General features: G+C 41.9%; 1 protein-coding gene across 7 annotated transcripts in view; it reads right to left on the bottom strand.

Moving 5' to 3' along the window:
* The window catches only part of ARHGAP21 (Rho GTPase activating protein 21), a 158,174-nt gene that overhangs the window by 69,438 nt on the left and 70,109 nt on the right, over nucleotides 1-18,627 (bottom strand). For all 7 annotated transcript variants that reach the window (XM_075827539.1, XM_075827540.1, XM_075827534.1 and 4 more), the window contains exons 4-6: nucleotides 4,655-4,747; nucleotides 4,446-4,524; nucleotides 3,197-3,251 (exon numbers count right to left, since the gene is read on the bottom strand). In XM_075827539.1, coding sequence (XP_075683654.1) covers nucleotides 3,197-3,251; nucleotides 4,446-4,524; nucleotides 4,655-4,747 — 227 coding nt within the window. The remainder of the gene's footprint in view (nucleotides 1-3,196; nucleotides 3,252-4,445; nucleotides 4,525-4,654; nucleotides 4,748-18,627) is intronic.

Here is an 18,627-nt window from a genome sequence, read left to right as displayed (position 1 = left end):
TGTAATTGAATAGGGATGAAGAGGCTTACGATAGAGTGGGACCAAGAACGCAATAAAATATAGAAACTGCCATTTTCCACCCCTCGAAATAGACTTTACAAATAAATGAATCAATTAAATCTGCCGTATTTTTAGCATTAGGCTGTAGAGGTTAATATCAAGGAGTAGTGACAGCTCAGCTGGCGAACCAGCAGTGAACGTCAGAGACAAAAGCTAGCACCGGGACTCATGTTGTATAGGTTGATGTACAAAACATATAGCACAAGTCTGTAATTAAGCAACGAGAAGATAAGGCTGTGGGTAACCATGGCGACGACACGTCTGATTGACAGGAAACACGTGAAGGATCATACTAAGCCGTGCAGGCGGCTCTTACCAGAGAGTTAGGTTCTCACATGACAAGATAGATCATTCCTAAAGCTCCATCATAATCCAAAATCAATAATGGATCACTGACAATCCATCCAAGTGGAATATATAGACTGGAGCGGCAGCTGCCATGAGGTCAATGATGTCAAGAGATATCTCCACCAACATGAAATTTTATTTTAGAGATTGGACACTGGCATGGCCAACAATATACTTGTCTAACAACTGGGGTCCGCAGAAATCCATGCAGGTGTTGCAGAAAATAAACCCATTCAGACGTAAGGAACAGAGTCAGTCGCCGAAGTTTCTGCTGAGCCAAGCGTGCGTGTGTAGTAAGGAAAAGTGGTCATCATCGTTAGGCCGACAGCTATCTATAGTGTATGGCCACCTTAAAGAGGCTCTGTCACCACATTATAAGTGCCCCATCTCCTACATAATGTGATCGGCGCTGTAATGTAGGTGACAGCAGTGGTTTTTATTTAGAAAAACAATCAATTTTTACCACGTTAAGAGCGATTTTAGATTTATGCTAATGACTTTAATGGACAACGGGGCGTGTTTTTACTTTAGACCAAATGGGCGTTGTACAGAGGAGTGTATGACGCTGACCAATTAGTGACCAATCAGCGTCATGCACTTCTCTCCATTCATTTCCTCAGCGCATAGGGATCCTGCTAGATCACTATGTGCTGTCTTATACTGACACATTAACGTTACTGAAGTGTTTAGACAGTGAATAGACATTCCTTCCAGACAGGACGGGATGTCTATTCACAATCCCGACACTCCGTTAACGTTTCTGTGGTACTTACAGCAGAGTAAAGAGTAATCTCGCTGTAACCTGTCATTTACAGCGTAATCTCGCGAGCTTACGTTTGCTCTGCTGCAAGTCCCACACAAACGTTAGCAAAGTGTCAGGATTGTGAATAGACATCCCGTCCTGGCTGGAAGGAATATCTACTCACTGTCTAAACACTTCAATAACGTTAATGAGCGAGTATGTGACTGCACATAGTGAACAATGCAGGGTCACTATGCGCTGATTACATGAATGGAGAGAAGTGTATGACGCCGATTGGTCACTGATTGGTCAGCGTCATACACTCCTCCCCACAACGCCCACCTGGTCTAAAGTAAAAACACGCCCAGTTGGGCATTAAGAAACGAAATGAGCAAAAAGCTAAAATCGCTCCTAACGTGGTAAAAATACACTGCTGTCGCCTACATTACAGCGCCCATCTCCTTATGTAAGAGACAGGGCACTTATAATGTGGTGACAGAGCCTCTAAGATATCACAAGGTAACGGACTCAAACATCCTTAAAGGTTCAGGGTATTTGCACACGCTTACTAAAAAACGTCCGAAAATACGGAGAAAGCAGCTCCTGATTTTCAGATATTTTTTAAGCCAACACTTGTTTTTCGCTGCGTTTTTTACGGACGTTTTTGGAGCAGTTTTTCTATAGAGTCAATAAAAAAACGTATCAAAAAACTTGAACTTTTTTGCGGCCGTTAAAAAAAACGGCCCGTCGCAACAGAATGCAGTTTTCCCCATTGAAATCAATGGGCAGATGTTTGGAGGCGTTCTGCTTCCGATTTTTCGGCCGTATAAGGCCTGAAAATAAACCGTGTGCACATACCCTAACTATACTTTGAAAAAACTTTTGACACGTCAGAAGTTTTGATCGGTGAGGGTCCCAGCACCAAGACCCCCACCGATCGCTAAAACGATGCAGCAGAAGAGCTCGGGTGAGTGCTGAGGCACTTCATTTCTGATGGTCTTTTTTCGGAAAGCTGAGGAAGTGGTATACAGGCTCAATAAAAGGTCTATGAGAAACAAAGCGGCTCAGAGCTCACCCTAGCACTTCTGCCGCATCGTTTTATTGACATGCAAGACATCTTTTGAAAGTATAATTACCTTTAACAATACAGATTTGCCTATCGATGTAAATTCTATTGGTGTTTTCTCCTTTTATTTTATAAGTTTCAACTACAATAAGATAAAACTAGCAATTATGTAAAAATAACAATTAAAGAAAACAGCAGTCAATTAAAGGAAACATGATTTACAACCTATCAATTCAGAATTTGATGCAATCTCCTTATCAGGGTCAAACACCTCCCTGAGTCACATTATACATTGCTCAACACAACCATGTGAGACAGAGTTTTGGGAGGGAAAAGAAAAACCACAAGGGCGCAGATACAGTTGAATCCAGTGGAGCGTTCACTATGTAATGCCAGCCGTGAGCACAGCGCACAGACAGGCGCTATGCAGTGACGTCCCGGTGCCTGTCTGCGCCAAACCACACAGAGTGGAGGAGCAGAGGAATCTCCTCTACCCATCGTGGGAACTGGGATAGGTGATTATTTTAAGATATTTTTTTATTATACACTATAGCAGACTTACACTGTGTGGGGGCAGCTATGGTGGCATACTGGGTGTGGTGGCAACTATAGGGGCATTATACTGTACTGGAAGGGACATACTGTGGGAAGCCACTATTGGGGCATTATACAGTGTGGGGGCAGTGTCAGGGGATAGATTATATACAGTAGTATACAGCAGGCTCAGGGGATATATATTAATACATATATACACACAGCAGGCTCAGGGGATATATATTAATGGCGTAGAATGCAAAAAGGGGTGTGGCCTAAATAATCGCAATCAAGGTTACATGTTTATTTAATTGTGAATTTGAGTCATAATCACCCAGCCCTACTGAATGGTTATTTTTTTTTTTAAAGAAAATCTAATAATGACCCAAAATCGGATGAGAGGAGACACATCTTTCACAACTATATAGGAAGATGAAGATACTTACCAGCTGGAGAATGTCTTCGTCTTTTGGCATCACGCTAAGTTCTAAGGTGGAATCACTGTAAAGAAATAACATTGAGTTGTCTGCTGTTAGTTTGATCTTTATGGTCCGGTGTTTGTACAATTCTCTCATATTAGTGACGATTTAGCAGGTGCCTGTTCTTCCCAATGACAACATTTTTAAGATTCTGCTGACTTAACCAATACCAATCTGCAAAATAAGACATTTCCCTCTTTGGAAACATCCTCGGTATGCGATAGTGAACAAAACTTGACACTAACATAGGAGATGCCTTGTATATAGCAGTAGATCATACTGTAAAATGTGAGTAAATATGTGAAGTTTGACGTTCAAATTACACCAGCATTGGGACTATCCATAAGCGATTGCCTCTGTTATCAGCCACACCACACATAGTATCTTTCACAAGAATTTCTGCCAATATACCAGGCCACGAGTGATCACAAGTATTTACAGTAAAGAAAATGTAATAAAATAGTGTACATTAAAGGGGTTTTAAGAGTCATTTCAAAAATTGGCCACGGCAGGAGGGATGCAAAAAAAACAACACAAATAAACATTGCTCACCTCACAGATCCCCGTAGTTCTACAGCTGTCTCTTACGTTCCTCCACACCGCTCTGTATTGACATAGCTGAATCGATGATGTGCTTGTATACCCACATGATCGCTGCAGCCAATCACTGGTCTCAGTGGGTATACGGCACAGGATCGTTGAGGCCAGTGCTTGGCTGCAGCGATCACGTGGGTATACGGGCACATTACTGCTGCAGCTATGTCAATACACAGCGACTGGGAAGAAAAGAGCGGCGGCGCTGGAATGACTGGGATCTGTGACACAATCAATGGCTTTTATTTTTTGCAGTAACACACTATTGACAAGGGGAAAAGTAACACCCAATTGTCACTATATTCATAGATTTCCAGAAGGAATAACAGAGAAACAGCTCCGTGTAGAGTTCTCAGAAAATATGCTCCAGCATGGTCATTTACTAAAATAGACACACCAGAATATACAAGAATCTGTAAATAACATGTATGTATGTATGTATGTATGTGTGTGTATGTATGTGTGTGTGTGTGTGTGTATGTATGTATGTATGTACACACGTACGTGTGTACGTATGTGTGTATATATATATATATATACACACACACACACACACACACACACACACACACACATATATACACATATATATACACTAGTGGCAGACCGTAGACTTACATACCTGGTCTGAATTAGAGCAATGACTTGAGAGTAAGTCTTCCCAAGAACACTTTCCCCATTCACCTTGATGATTCTATCCCCTAGGATCATAAAAAGAAAGAAAAATTATACACGTCTCCAGCTTATACCAGTTCAATGATACATCTCACAAGAGGAACTGAAAAAACGAATATGATGGATAATAACACTAAATATAAAATAATAATTCACCTGTACACAACCCCGCTCCATGTGCTGGACCTCCTTCCTTAACTTGTTTTACAAATATGGTGTCCATTGGCTCCAAACGGTTCCTTGGTCTTCCTATGTATAAAAAAAAAAGAAGATTTAGCCTAAAAAACTCAGACCATATTTGTGTGCAGCATATACCTTTATCTGACGCTTTTAAATGTGCCACTGGAGGATTTCCTAAAAAAATATTAAACTAGGAAACACACAAAACTTGAAATATTCAAAGAAAATCCAAGTTGGCAACCAATCCGTAGACCATGGGAATCGAGTATTTACACTTTTCGTATTTGGAATAAGGAGCTCATAATATACAGCTCTCATACAGACCTATATGTTTCCTAGGTAACAGACTACAAATCAACCGTGTGTAGTCGGATACTGCAGGATTATTGGCATTCCTCTGTCCACTACTTCTTGCTAACCTACGAAATGTATTGTAGTTAGTAAGAATTAAAGGCTATTGTACACCTTTGAAATTTGTTTTAATTTTTTTTTAATAAAAACGTCTGACTGGTTCAACTATTAAAATACTTTTTATTAAAAATTTGTACTTTGAGATTTAGTTGCTTTGTATTCTGTATACAGAGCAGCTGTATGTAGCGCTGAGACCTGAATCCAGATTCACATCTTAGCGCACGATACAGCTGCTCTGTATACAGAATACAAAGCAGATGAATCTCAAAAAGTACAAATATTTAAAAAAAAAAAAAGTATTTTAATAGTTGCACCAATCACACACAGACAGGGAATGTGACTGCAGGATCAGACTACACAGGGTTGATTTGTAGTCTGTTTCCATAGAAACCTAGGTCTACATAGGGCAGGCAGAAATAGACTATTTTCAAAGTTGCTTCATGTGTCATTTTAGATGCATTCACATAACAAGAAAACACCCTGATAGTTGGCGGGAATTAGAACATTATATATACTAAATTGCCACCGGCAAAGAACCCTCTTTCCCAACGATCATGGTTGTTAAAATAAATAACTTTATTATGCTTATTAAGCAAACAAACAAACCACATATATGTTTTAAAATTTAAAAATGCCCTTGAGGACGCTGCCTCGTGTAGCGAAACATGTCGGGGGGTTGGGGGGGGCTTTGAATTTACCTTTCAAATAACGTGCATCTCCGCTGGTCTCTTACAAATACACTGTCAGTTAGGCCTGGCGTTCTGCAGTCGCCGGCCATATCGGCATTGTGTACCAATTTCTATATAGGCACTGTCCGACACTAATTCTCCAGCAGAGGGCATGTTTACATTTTAAAACATATGTGGTTCGTTTGTTTGCTTAATAAGCATAATAAAGTTATTTATTTTAACAATGATAGTTGGGAAAGAGGGTTTTTTGCCGGTGGCAATTTTGTATACATTTTAGATGCATTGGAACAAGAAAATAAGTTGTTTGCAAGTGCGAACCTTCCCTTTAAGTTTTCTGAACAAATAGCTATGCAATTCGGTGAAGATTCTAAACTGTTGCTCTTATGTAGACCTGTGTCTCCATGATAAAAGTTACATTAGTGCCGATGGGGAAAGGGGGGGGGGGGGAATGACACTTCTCAAGTTCAACCAGGGGACGAATGAAGTTAAGGGGTAGGGTAAATTGTATATATCTTTATTTGATCCTGTTGATCTAGAGGAAGGCAAAAACAAAACCATAAGGCCACATGCACATGATGCATTTACATGCAGATTTTCCTGCAGAAAATCTACAGTGTAATACAGTACCAGCATAGTAAATGAGGTTTCAAGTAACCTCATCTTCATTTTGCAGAATTTTTCGTGCAGTGCAGATTTTAAAATCTGCAGCATGTCAATCTATCTTGCATTTCCATCGCAGAATTGTATCTGACAAGTTTATAAAAAAATGCACCAAAATCCACAGCACAAAATCCACACCGGTTTCTGCATCAAAACGTAAAAATTATACCTAAAAACGCATTAAAAAAAACGTACCATTAAGTGCGTATTTTACATGAGAAATTACCTGTATTTATCTGCGGTTTTGACGCGGATTTTCTGCACCAAATTATGCAGCTTGTGCGTGTAGCCTAAAGACCCTTTTACACAGGCCGATTATCGGGCAAACGAGCGTTCACAGAATGCTTGTTGCCAATAATTGCCTTGTGTAAACAGGGCAACGATTAACCAATGAACGAGCAAATACTTGTTCATCATGTGATCGGATCGTTTTAAGTACTGAAAATATTATCGTTGTCGTCAGCTTATCTACCAGTGTAAACAGGGAAATGCGCTGCCGACATGATAGAAATGTGTGGGGACAAACGATCGGAGTAGCGAGCGCTCGTCCCCATCCATAGCTACTTGTGAAAGAAGCAACGAGCACCGATCAAAGAGCGGTCTTGTTGATCGGCGCTCGTTTACATGGCTCAGGTTGGGCCGTGTAAAAGTACCTTAAGGCATGAGCCAATTTACCCCATCACAAAAAACTCTGTGTCTGGTCGTATCCTACAATCATACTCCCATCCATTTGACCCCAGTTTCTTGCTCACCTACAGATGTGGAGAAGGTGGAGTAAGGCAATGAACAAGTAGTTAACATCTCAAAAACATCCAAACCCATTCCCCTTATGGGTTTCCTGGGGTCAGTGCAAAGTGCTGGTATTAAATCGACCGTCAAATCATTTCAGGTTAACTGCTCTATCAAAAGTCAATTGACCCATGAGCAACTGTTAATTATTTCATAAAACCTTCAGTCTTCTTGATCAGTTCCCATGTTCTCATCTGTACGGCACTTTTACTGTAATTTTGAACGCCGCATTGACTGGTATGCTCCGATAGGTAAACGTTGGTTACTCCGGATCAGATTTCAATGACTTTCACAGTCATTTAGCTTGGTACAGCGTCCGGAGGACAACAGGTTCAGAAGGTTACTGAATATTTGGACGACACACAAAAATAATGGACGGGGATGTGGTAAGAGTCCAGGAAAGTCTCCTCGCCCACTTCAGGTCTGTAAGTTCTCCTTTGAAGGTGCACCTGTCCTCCGCTTATTACTCCTCACTAATAGGAGGTCATTACTTACCCCAATCCAGGAGGTCGCACTGAAGCAACCCATTTTTAAGATAATTTGTACAGCTTCCCCTTTCATCTATAGGATCCTTGACAGATCAACAACAATCCCGTTTTTGATGCCTCTAGTTCACTTACATGGTGCACGCCAAATAAAAATAACCATCTCCAACTAGAAGACTAATTGTATATCGAAGTCTATAAGAAAGTACAAGGCTGGAGGTAATAGTCACTGGACTCAGGGGTGAATTTGTAATACATGGTTAAGAATTTATTGCGGGGGGGGGGGGGGGCGACGACATTATTCCTGATACACCTTCTGCAGCAGAACCTCTGAGTGAGTAGAGAGGGGGGGGGGGATAAGTGTCAAACAGATATTTGATGCGGTCAATCTTCCCTTTTTCTTGTTAAAGTGTTTATCTGCCTTAGACAATCCCTATTCTTCTGCCCTATTAAAGCTACAAATCAGACGAGTGTGCGCAACCTCGGATGTGAAAAACGGACATTTTTCACCTCCGATGTGCACGTGCAGGACGAGTTACCACTGATCCTTCAAAGAACGGAGTCTAGGGAGGGATGTGTGAAAACGCAACAAAATAGGACATGCCCTATTTTTCCACGGACCCTTGACACGCTCTGTTGAAACAATGGCCGTGTGAACGGTCCCGTTGAAATACAGGCGTCCGTGTGACGACCGTTGTTTTAACTGCCATCACATGGACGAGTTACATGCTCGTCTGAATGAGCCCTAAGAGATATGGATATAACAGCCAGAATGCAGAGCTGCTGAAAAGATTTGATAATGCTATATCAAAAAAGATAACACCCCTTTAAATGAGGACCCTACAGCGGTTTTCCACAACGATAACTGCAGTGACCCCATGAACAGCTGACGATCGGTGAACGGTCACACATATAAGAAATAACCTTTAACCAGGTTGTATTATGGTGTAGGTTATAGAAGATAATCATTTTACTTTATCTGTATATGTAGAACTCCTGAGAAGGGAAGTGCCAGAAACACGGGGCAATGAAGGCGGATCAAGAACAGGAAAAGAGGTCCAAGAATAGAGATTTTTTTTTTTCTGGGAGCTTATTAATGGCCTTTGCTTAGGATAAGCCATCAATATTTAAACGGTGGGGACCCAAAACGCAGGACCATTGCTTATCAGCTTATTGAAAGGTCACCTCCATGGTTTACCCCAGCACAGCGCCGAGATACAGTTGTGGCTGTGTCTGGTACTGCAGGCTACTGAAGCTCCGTCCCATTCAATGGAAGCTTTCATTCAGCGGATGGCGCTAGGAATCAGACCTCCACCGTTCCACTATTAAAGGCCTATCGTAAGGATAGGCCATCTACATTGCAGTCCCGGAATAGCAGGACGAGAATTTTTAATTTAATGGCTGTACGCCAGTATTATGGCTTTAACGAGGTGAAAATTATGGCACATGCTTCGGATAATAAATTAGGCATCTTACTCCAGCTTGCCTTAGATTAAGGCTACACTAACTTTGGGCACAAGGCAGGTCGTGTGGCCAAAGATCGTTCTATCGCGCTGCCGGCATTGCAAGTAATGATCGTGAATGTGGTCGTGTTGCGAACTGCAAGTTGTCGTAACCACAACACAGCAGGTTTTAATTTCTCTTGACTGATGTGTCGTGGCAACTTGCGGGTTGCAAGGCGACCGCATTCACAGTCATTACTTGGAATGCAGAAAGGGCGACATAGCGATCTTTGGTGGCGCAACCCGTGTCGCGTCCAAAGTTGCCTTGTAACCCTACATAGTTCATAAATGTCTGAACGCTGGGGGGGCCCTGCCGATCACAAGAATAAGGGGACCGGATCAGATCCTACTTACTGCAACCCTGGCAGTGAGGAGAAACTTGAATGCCCAACCGCCACTCCATTCAACGTCTATGGGACTGAATCAGCAGAGCGCTGTACTTGACTGGTTCCGTCATTCCCATAGACCGAGTGGAGCGCCGTCGCAGTTGCTCCAGACAAATGTACTCCCCGACTGGTGTGGCCCCCGGCAATCAGGTAATTATCACCTATCTTGTGGATAGGTGGTAAGGGTCGATTCTTGGACAGTCCCTTTAATATAAATTTCCGCTGAACCCAATGCTGGATCTGAAAAGCAATTATACGGGTATTTACATACAGGTCAATAGCAATGGTCTATCGATATGTACTATATATACGGGATATACAGACATATAAACGTGGATGGTCTAATCATTTCAGTGACCTCGTTCGCTCAGGAGAAAGTGTTCGGCTTTGTTCACATCTGCGCTAGGGCTCCGTTCCGACGGAGCTTTGTCGGAACAGAGGCCTAGCGCAGACACAAACGGAAACCGTAGGTTGATTTCAATAGTGATGGATCCGGTGCCAATGGTTTCCGTTTGTCTTCGTTGTGCAAGGGTTCCGTCGTTATGACAGAATTGATAGCGTAGTCGACTACATTATTTCCGCGAAAAACCAGAAACCTTACGGAACGGAAATAAACGGAAGCCAACTGCAACGGAAGTGTTACCATTGAAAATCAATGGTAATGGAAACGGAAGCTATGGTTTCCGTTTGGTATCCTACGACGGAAAGGTCGAACCGAGGCGATGAACGGAAGCGCGACGCTGATGTGAACCCAGCCTAAGATCTAAAAAACACTGAAGCAGCAAACTCTGTGAAAACCAAAATCTGGGTCAGCCTCAAAACTTTTGGCCAGGACTGTACAGTCCACAATGGTGTTTGGCGTGTGCGGACACAAGAGCACGTGCGACTCCACTGACTACACCCTAGATGAAATGTTCCAGTGCGGAGTTTACAATGTGTCGTTACAACTTCACTCCAATCAGATCACAATCTAAAAGACAACAACTCTCCAGCCACACAACATTCCCCAAATGCCGGACTATTCTGAACTGCAGCATTTCGGACATGGGTAACATAACAGACCCTCAGAGCCCCCACTGCCACCTTACTCATCAACAGGAATGTCACGTAAATAATCTCTTATTACACCATGAGCGTCAAATATATTAACAAGTCTCCTCCAACAGAAGATGAGACGATCCCAACAGATGTGCACTTGGTGTCTCCCCAGCCGACATTTATTATTTTATATTTATGGACAGATTAGGTTGGGCTCATTGGGGCACATTAGGCTTTTATGTGACTATCATTCCATTTCCAATAAAAGGGGGATCCCCATGCTAAACTGAGCCGGGGGGACGGGACACCACTCCTCTGTCTCTTAATAGTGCCATGGCATTTTTGAAGGGTTCCTTCTCCCTCCGCTAAAGAAAATTTACCAGAGATGATCACATGACATTGCAAGGTGACGAGTGTCTAAAGTTCTGCATCACAGGGGGATTAGGATTTAATAGTACAGCGGTGAAGGGGATTTATTTTTCTTCTGTTTGGACACCTTTATTGAGCGGCAGGACGGAGGTCTAGAGCAGAACAATTTACTGCTGTGGCTTTTCTAGGAATTTCAGAAATTAGGGTCAGTTCACACGCAATTAGTTCACGGAATTCGTTACGGAAAATCTGCAGCAAATACAGTAGCAGCAAAGTGGATGAGATAAAACAAATCGCATCCAAACACTGCGTAAATACGGAGGAAAACACGCTCAGAAATTGACCTGCGGCACTTTTTTTCCGGCAGAGTCGCAGCGATTCCGTTGCAAAAAATGCAAATCAGAAAAAAAAAAAAATCTTATACTTCTCCAGGCTGGCCTCCTGGGATGACGTTTTATCCCATGTGACCGCTGCAGCCAATCACAGACTGCAGCGGTCTCCTGGGATGTAACGTCATCCCAGTAGGCACTAGTTAATAAGTGCTGAAATTTTCCGCAGAAGACATCCCGGGCGAAAAACTGCACCACAGTGTGCTATTACGCAGCATATCCACCCCGTGTTAACGATCTAATATGTGAGAAAATACAAAAAAAATTATATACAAATATAAATGTGTGGCGAACACTTGAATTTTTAAATTAATTCAGCCTGTGTGTTCATTTGTCTAAACTTCCACTAGATGGCGCTTCATTCCCACCAATAAAAGCAAAAAATTTACATCAAATCTAAAAAATAAAAAAAAGTGACGCAATGTAATATATTAGATTGTAAGCGTGAAGGGTCCTCAGTCTTTGAAATATGAAATAGTTTTGTCACTACGTAATGTCTGATATGGTCTGTACATGATCCCTATGAATTGTAAAGTGCTCCGGAATATATAAAAGTAGTAGTAGTATAATTTCATTATTATTTTTTTAATATTTCTTATTATTGTTGTTGCTGTTAAAAATGCACCTTTTAGTTAACAGTCCCGTCAAAGCCTTAGGGCCTGTTCCCATCAGCGTTGGTTTTCCGTTCATGGGTTCCGTTGCAGCTTTCCGTCAGAGGTGCCCATCAACGGAAAACCGAACGGAAAGAATTACCGCTGAAATAAATGGTAATGCAAACGGAAGCTTTAGTTTCCGTTTGGCTTTTCCGTTCATGGGCTCCTCCAAAAGAAATCTGTAACGGAACCAATGAACAGAAAATCGATACGGATGTGAACACAATACTTTACACTCCGCTCCTTTCTACGGTCTGGAAACTATGCAGAAAACGCAAGGGTAAGCCCTCAACATTTTAGATTAAAAGCAGTTCTCCCCAGTATCCCCCAGGCAGCAGAAATATGAAGCGTGCCTTGTTGGGTTCCTCACACTATAGAGATTGGAGTTACGTGTCCCTTGCGACACATTGGGAACACCGGTCACCAGGAATTCTTACTTTACTATTAAATATAGTGGCACAATAAGGGAAAATAATTGTGTGTTTTGGTGGGTTTTTTTTCAAAGCGTACCTAACTTCACAATAATATTTCATGTGTGTGTACCTGAGGAATAAGACTATTTGTGGCCATTATATTACATTATTTAGCAGTTTTCCCCTCTGCAGGCTCTCTCCAATTCTGAAGAGTCTCAGAGCTAGTGGGCAGCGCCTAACCGCTATCATGTCTTCTATACATTGCACACATAGGAGAGCAGGATTCTCCTCTTCTATCTCTATCGCACATATGTAGAAGCTGCAGCAGCATGGAGGACGTTATACAGCAGTAATGCGCAGTGTAGCTGAGAATCCAGCACTGGGGTGACATGCAACACTTACCAGGAAGCTGCAGCAGGACATGTACCCCTCGGGTTTGGTGCCCATTCATTATATAAGACTAACTGTAAAAGCAATGAAAGGCTCTGCAGCTAACAAACAAGAACCAGTTTCTTCTGAGAGATTGAAGAGCTCCATGACACATGCATCAATACAATGTATGCACTCAACTACGATGATGACAGAAAACTTCTCTCCCTAACCAAACCCAGAGTGATACTAACTGTTGTCATCCTCCGCATCAAAGGAGAAAATAAGGGTGATCAGTATGAAAGCATTACCCTCATTCATCACCGTATATTAATCCTATTTATTATGTAAAGAATGAAAAGGGTTTGGCTAAAAATGCTCAGGAATGCAGCCAAGTGCAAGTCAACTGTCCCATACAGACCCCTACACAAGACGTATCGAGAGCGATTAATGGTGCGCGCGCACACACTATGGCTGCTGATGGCTTTGAAACAGAAAATCACACAAACGACATTAAAAAAAACAACTTTGCAAGTCCCGGACCGAACACATTTCAGGGAGCCGGGCTCCTAGCATCATAGTTATGTACCACGCTAGGAGTCCAGTCCCTGCACATAACTATGCTGCTAGGTGCACAGCTCCCTGCAGTGTGTACGGTCCGGGACTTGTGGCCGAAATACGTTCCATCCTTTACGGACGCAACATGCTCGTGTGAACCCAGCTGACAATCTGCTGCAACGGCTGGGATCGTAGATAACGGAGCCCGGACATTCAACCAATAGCGACCATGCATATAAGTGGTTAGACAGAGGGAGGGGGCTGCCTCTTTTAAACCATTTGCACGATCGTGGGGTGCCATGGCAGCCGGGCACCTAAAGAAAGCTCTGCCATGTTGTATGCCAGGGGCTGTCAGTTCAACACTGGTAGGCATAATATACTGCAAAACAGGAACAGGGTGAAGCCGCCTAGTGAGACGAAGGGCATGTTCACACTGCATTATAATAAAAAAAACAAAAACACTGCAAACGTGTCGAATACGCTAGCGTTTGTGAAGTTTTAGAATACATGCTTTCTTTTACGTGTTTTCCGTCTGCTTTTTGCAAGTTTTTTGGTGCGTAATTAGCACTCCTATAGGCTATGGGTGCATTGGCCACCTTTTATGTGTCATTTTTATATATACACGTGGTTTTAAAATACGCTTGCGTGTAAAAAAAAAAAAAAAAAAAAAAAAAAAAAAGTGTTATATGCACTGCCTACGCACTTTCCCATGAATTTGAATGGAAAAAAAAAAGCTTAATCAAGAGTTTTGACGCTTATTTTGGCGCGTAAAACGCACCACAATACGCTTCAAATAGATGCCGTGTGAATAGGGCCTTAAAAAAAAAAAAACTTTTATAAACAAAAAATACAAAATAAGCTTTTCAAGATACTTTATTATGAAAACAAAATTAATTGATATCGCCAAAGACAATACTAGAACACTAAAATGTTTTAATGTCGAATGGCTTTTATTTTTTATTCCCCCCGCCCCCCCGCTCTCTCAAAAAAAGGAACAGTTGCCACTTCTCCATTCATTCTTCGCCTGGGTGGCTGAGCTGGCACCCGCATCTATCAGACATTGGCACAACCCGTGGGAACTTTAAAGGACATAACAAAAAATTTTAAAATTATTTAAAATGTAAGGAACAGCAACAAACGTCTAGGTACATAAGCGATCTGGCTCTTGGGATTTGTCCGGCGCTGTCTTATAATGATCTATACACTCCTCCATTCAATGTATGAAGCACCTGCTCTACTATAGAGGAGCATGAGCCCCACTCAGCAACAACGCGGATCTGGTCTATTGTTATGCACTCCGAACATGGTAATTGACGAAAAACAAACACGAAGTAGTCAAGGCTCCGCCGCACTTAAGGAATTCAAATAAATGGCAGATGCTTTCAGATGTTTAAGAGGGACTTTCCTTATATAAACAGAACCTCCCTAAAAAGGGACAGGAAAGAACAAAAGATGGACACTCTAGAGGCTTCCCGAGCCACAAACCTCTTCAGTAAATATCCTATACAAACAGGAGCGGTCAGCGCCCGCACACATCCGTCAGAGCTGTGCTCGCATTCATCAGCTATATACATCTACACTCCATCAACGGGACAATCAGAGGGAAACGAGTTTTGGTAAACCTATTGCAGCTTTCTTAGGCCCCATGCACACCACCATAGTTTTCATCCACAATTACGGATAATCTGTGGACTCATTCGTTTCTATAGGCCCCCGACCACTTTCCATAGATTTACAGATGTGTGTCCGGGCCAGAGAAACGTTCTGCAAAATATAGAACATTCTTGTCTGCAATTGCGACACAATCTCCGCCATAGACGTGTATGGGCACGTGCAAAATTGCAGACGGCTCCGCATGTGCAGCCGTAGCAGTCTAATTGCTGAAGCGTTTCTATGCAACGGCAGGGGATTCCCCAAGAAAATGGCGCCTGAGCGATCATGTGACTTTTTCAAGGGGTTGCCTCATGTTGGTGACATAATTTGTAGCCTCCCTTTTTTGCGGATCCGTAAATACGGATGACCTACGGACTGTATTTGCAGATAGCGTGCCGGATATACAGATGACTACGGATCGGTGTTTGCGGTCAGTAAAAAAAAAAAAAAAACACTACGGTAGTGTGCATGAGGCCTTATAGACTGGTTACTGCTTTTGGATCTCCACAAGGAGAATCAGTAGCTTCCAAGAGCTGCTTCAAAAGGCATCTCACCCAGCCAACCAGAACCCTACCCAGTGCTGATGAGAAGCAACAACTCCGAAGCAGTGAAATCTAAAGATGGGTGTCTCTGGTTTGGCAAGGCTCAAGAAATAGGTCGGACGTTGACTTACAGGGTACTGACCTATAGGTGGCACTAGAGAGACGATTTACTTCCTTCTGGAGGAGAGCGGTTTTGCAAGTTAAAGAGGCTCTGTCACCAGATTTTGCAGCCCCTATCTGCTATTGCAGCAGATCGGCGCTGCAATGTAGATTACAGTAACGTTTTTATTTTTAAAAAACGAGCATTTTTGGCCAAGTTATGACCATTTTTGTATTTATGTAAATGAGGCTTGCAAAAGTCCAAGTGGGCGTGTTGAAAAGTAAAAGTCCAAGTGGGCGTGTATTATGTGCGTACATCGGGGCGTGTTTACTACTTTTACTAGCTGGGCGCTCTGACGAGAAGTATCATCCACTTCTCTTCACAACGCCCAGTTTCTGGCAGATCATGCTGTGACGTCACTCACAGGTCCTGCATCGTGTCTGACTAGCGAGGACACATCAGCATCAGAGGCTTCAGTTGATTCTGCAGCAGCATCAGCGTTTGCAGGTAAGTCGATGTAGCTACTTACCTGCAAACGCCGATGCTGCTGCAGAATCAACTGTAGCCTCCTCTGATGCCGGTGTCCTCGCTCGTCTGACACGATGCAGGACCTGTGAGTGACGTCACAGCGTAATCTGTCAGAAGCTGGGCGTTCTGAAGAGAAGTGGATGATACTTCTATACACAACGCCCAGCTAGTAAAAGTAGTAAACACGCCCCGATGTACGCACATAATACACGCCCACTTGGACTTTTGCAAGCCTCATTTGCATAACTACAAAAATGGTCATAACTTGGCCAAAAATGCTCGTTTTTTAAAAATAAAAACGTTACTGTAATCTACATTGCAGCGCCGATCTGCTGCAATAGCAGATAGGGGCTGCAAAATCTGGTGACAGAGCCTCTTTAAAAGGCTAGGTACACCATTGGTTATTTTTATTTTTTTTACTACATCGTGTTTTCTGATTTTAAGCACTTTAATGGACTTCTTGAAATTTGTTTTTATTTTTTTTAAGATACAGGTTCTTTGTATCCTGTATACATAAAAGCTGTATCGTTCTCCCTAAGCCGATTTAGTCAGTTCAGCTGAACTGACGGCATGACTGAGAGCGTGCCCTGCATGTCGTTATCTTGATCAATATAGTTTTGATCCAGTATGTCAGACACGCAGGATACGCTCTCAGTCATGCAGTCAGTTCAGCTGAAATGGCGAAATCAGCTGAGAGAACATAAAAAGTGACGTAAATTTAGCCAATGTCTAAGTTGAAGCTGGACTACTTTATTGACCCATGTTATGACAAATTTATGACTGCATTTTCCCTTCTTGTATGATGAGATATCCCAATTACCATTAAAGGGGTTGTCCCAAGTTGACTCAAATTTTTTTTTTTATACATTCTAAGCAGGAAATGAATTTTAAAACATTTGGTGTTAAAAAAAATTTAAAATTCATTTCCTAAGTGCCTTTTTTTTACACTTGATAACTCAGCAAGTGCTGGTTATCTTTTCTAAAAAGGGGCGTGAGCGGCTCGATGTCAATCAAGCCGCTCCGCTCTGCAGTGTGCGCGCTCCCGATGTTGCTAGATACTGTAGTTCTAGCAACATCGGGAGAATGTTCGTCTCAAGCGGGCATGGTAAGCCCGATTGAGACGAACTTACCGTGAATGTACTGTACACTACACTACACTACATTCACCCCGTTTCGGCAGGCCACTTTTCCCTCCCCCACCCTGTCACTACATTTTTGTACCCGCCGCACCGGTGCTGCATCAGCACCCGGCGAACAACTAAAAATATATAAAATAAAATAATAATCACCTAAGACGTTCTAACGGCGCTCTGAACGGTCCCGTCACTTGCCATCTTCCTTCTTCTTGGCGCCGCTCGCATTCATAGTAACAATGCGTTGTGGCGCAGATGACGTAATCATATCAGGCACACGTGATTACTTCATCTGCGCCCACCGCTCTGTTATTGTGAATGGGAGAAGAAAAGTGACGGGACCGTTCAGCTCTTCGTGGGAACGTCTTAGGTGAGTTTATTTTTGTATGTATGTTGTTATGTATGTTGGTATGTATGTATGTATGTATGTATGTATGTATGTATGTATGTATGTGTGTATGTATGTATATGTTTTCTTGTATGTATGTTGTCATGTTTGTATGTGTATATGTGCATGTATGTGTATATGTGCATGTATGTTTGCATGTATGTATGTTTTCATGTATGTATGTTTGCTTGTATGTATGTTTGCTTGTATGTATGTTTGCTTGTATGTATGTTTGCTTGTATGTATGTTTGCATATTTGTATGTGTATATGTGCATGTATTTTTGCTTGTATGTATGTTTGCTTGTATGTATGTATGTATGTATGTATGCTTGTATGTATGTATGTTTGCTTGTATGTTTGCTTGTATGTATGTTTGCTTGTATGTATGTTTGCATGTATGTTTGCTTGTAGGTATGTATGTTTGCTTGTATGTATGTATGTATGTATGTTTGCATGTATGTATGTTTGCTTGTATGTATGTTTGCTTGTATGTATGTTTGCTTGTATGTATGTTTGCTTGTATGTATGTTTGCATGTATGTATGTTTGCATATACGTATGTTTGCTTGTATGTATGTTTGCTTGTATGTATGTATGTATGTTTGCATGTTTGTATGTGTATATGTGCATGTATGTGTATATGTGCATGTATGTTTGCTTGTATGTATGTTTGCTTGTATGTATGCTTGCTTGCTTGTATGTATGTTTGCATGTATGTATGTTTGCTTGTATGTTTGCTTGTATGTATATTTGCTTGTATGTATGTTTGCTTGTATGTATGTTTGTATGTGCATGTATGTGTATATGTGCATGTATGTTTGCATGTATGTATGTTTTCATGTATGTATGTTTGCATGTATGTATGTTTTCTTGTATGTATGTTTTCTTGTATGT

Source organism: Rhinoderma darwinii, chromosome 5, assembly GCF_050947455.1.
Source record: "Rhinoderma darwinii isolate aRhiDar2 chromosome 5, aRhiDar2.hap1, whole genome shotgun sequence".
In the NCBI taxonomy this organism is placed as follows: Eukaryota; Metazoa; Chordata; class Amphibia; order Anura; family Rhinodermatidae; genus Rhinoderma; species Rhinoderma darwinii.
The sequence above is the reverse complement of the archived record's forward strand: the minus strand, read 5'-3'. Positions and strand labels throughout refer to the sequence as shown.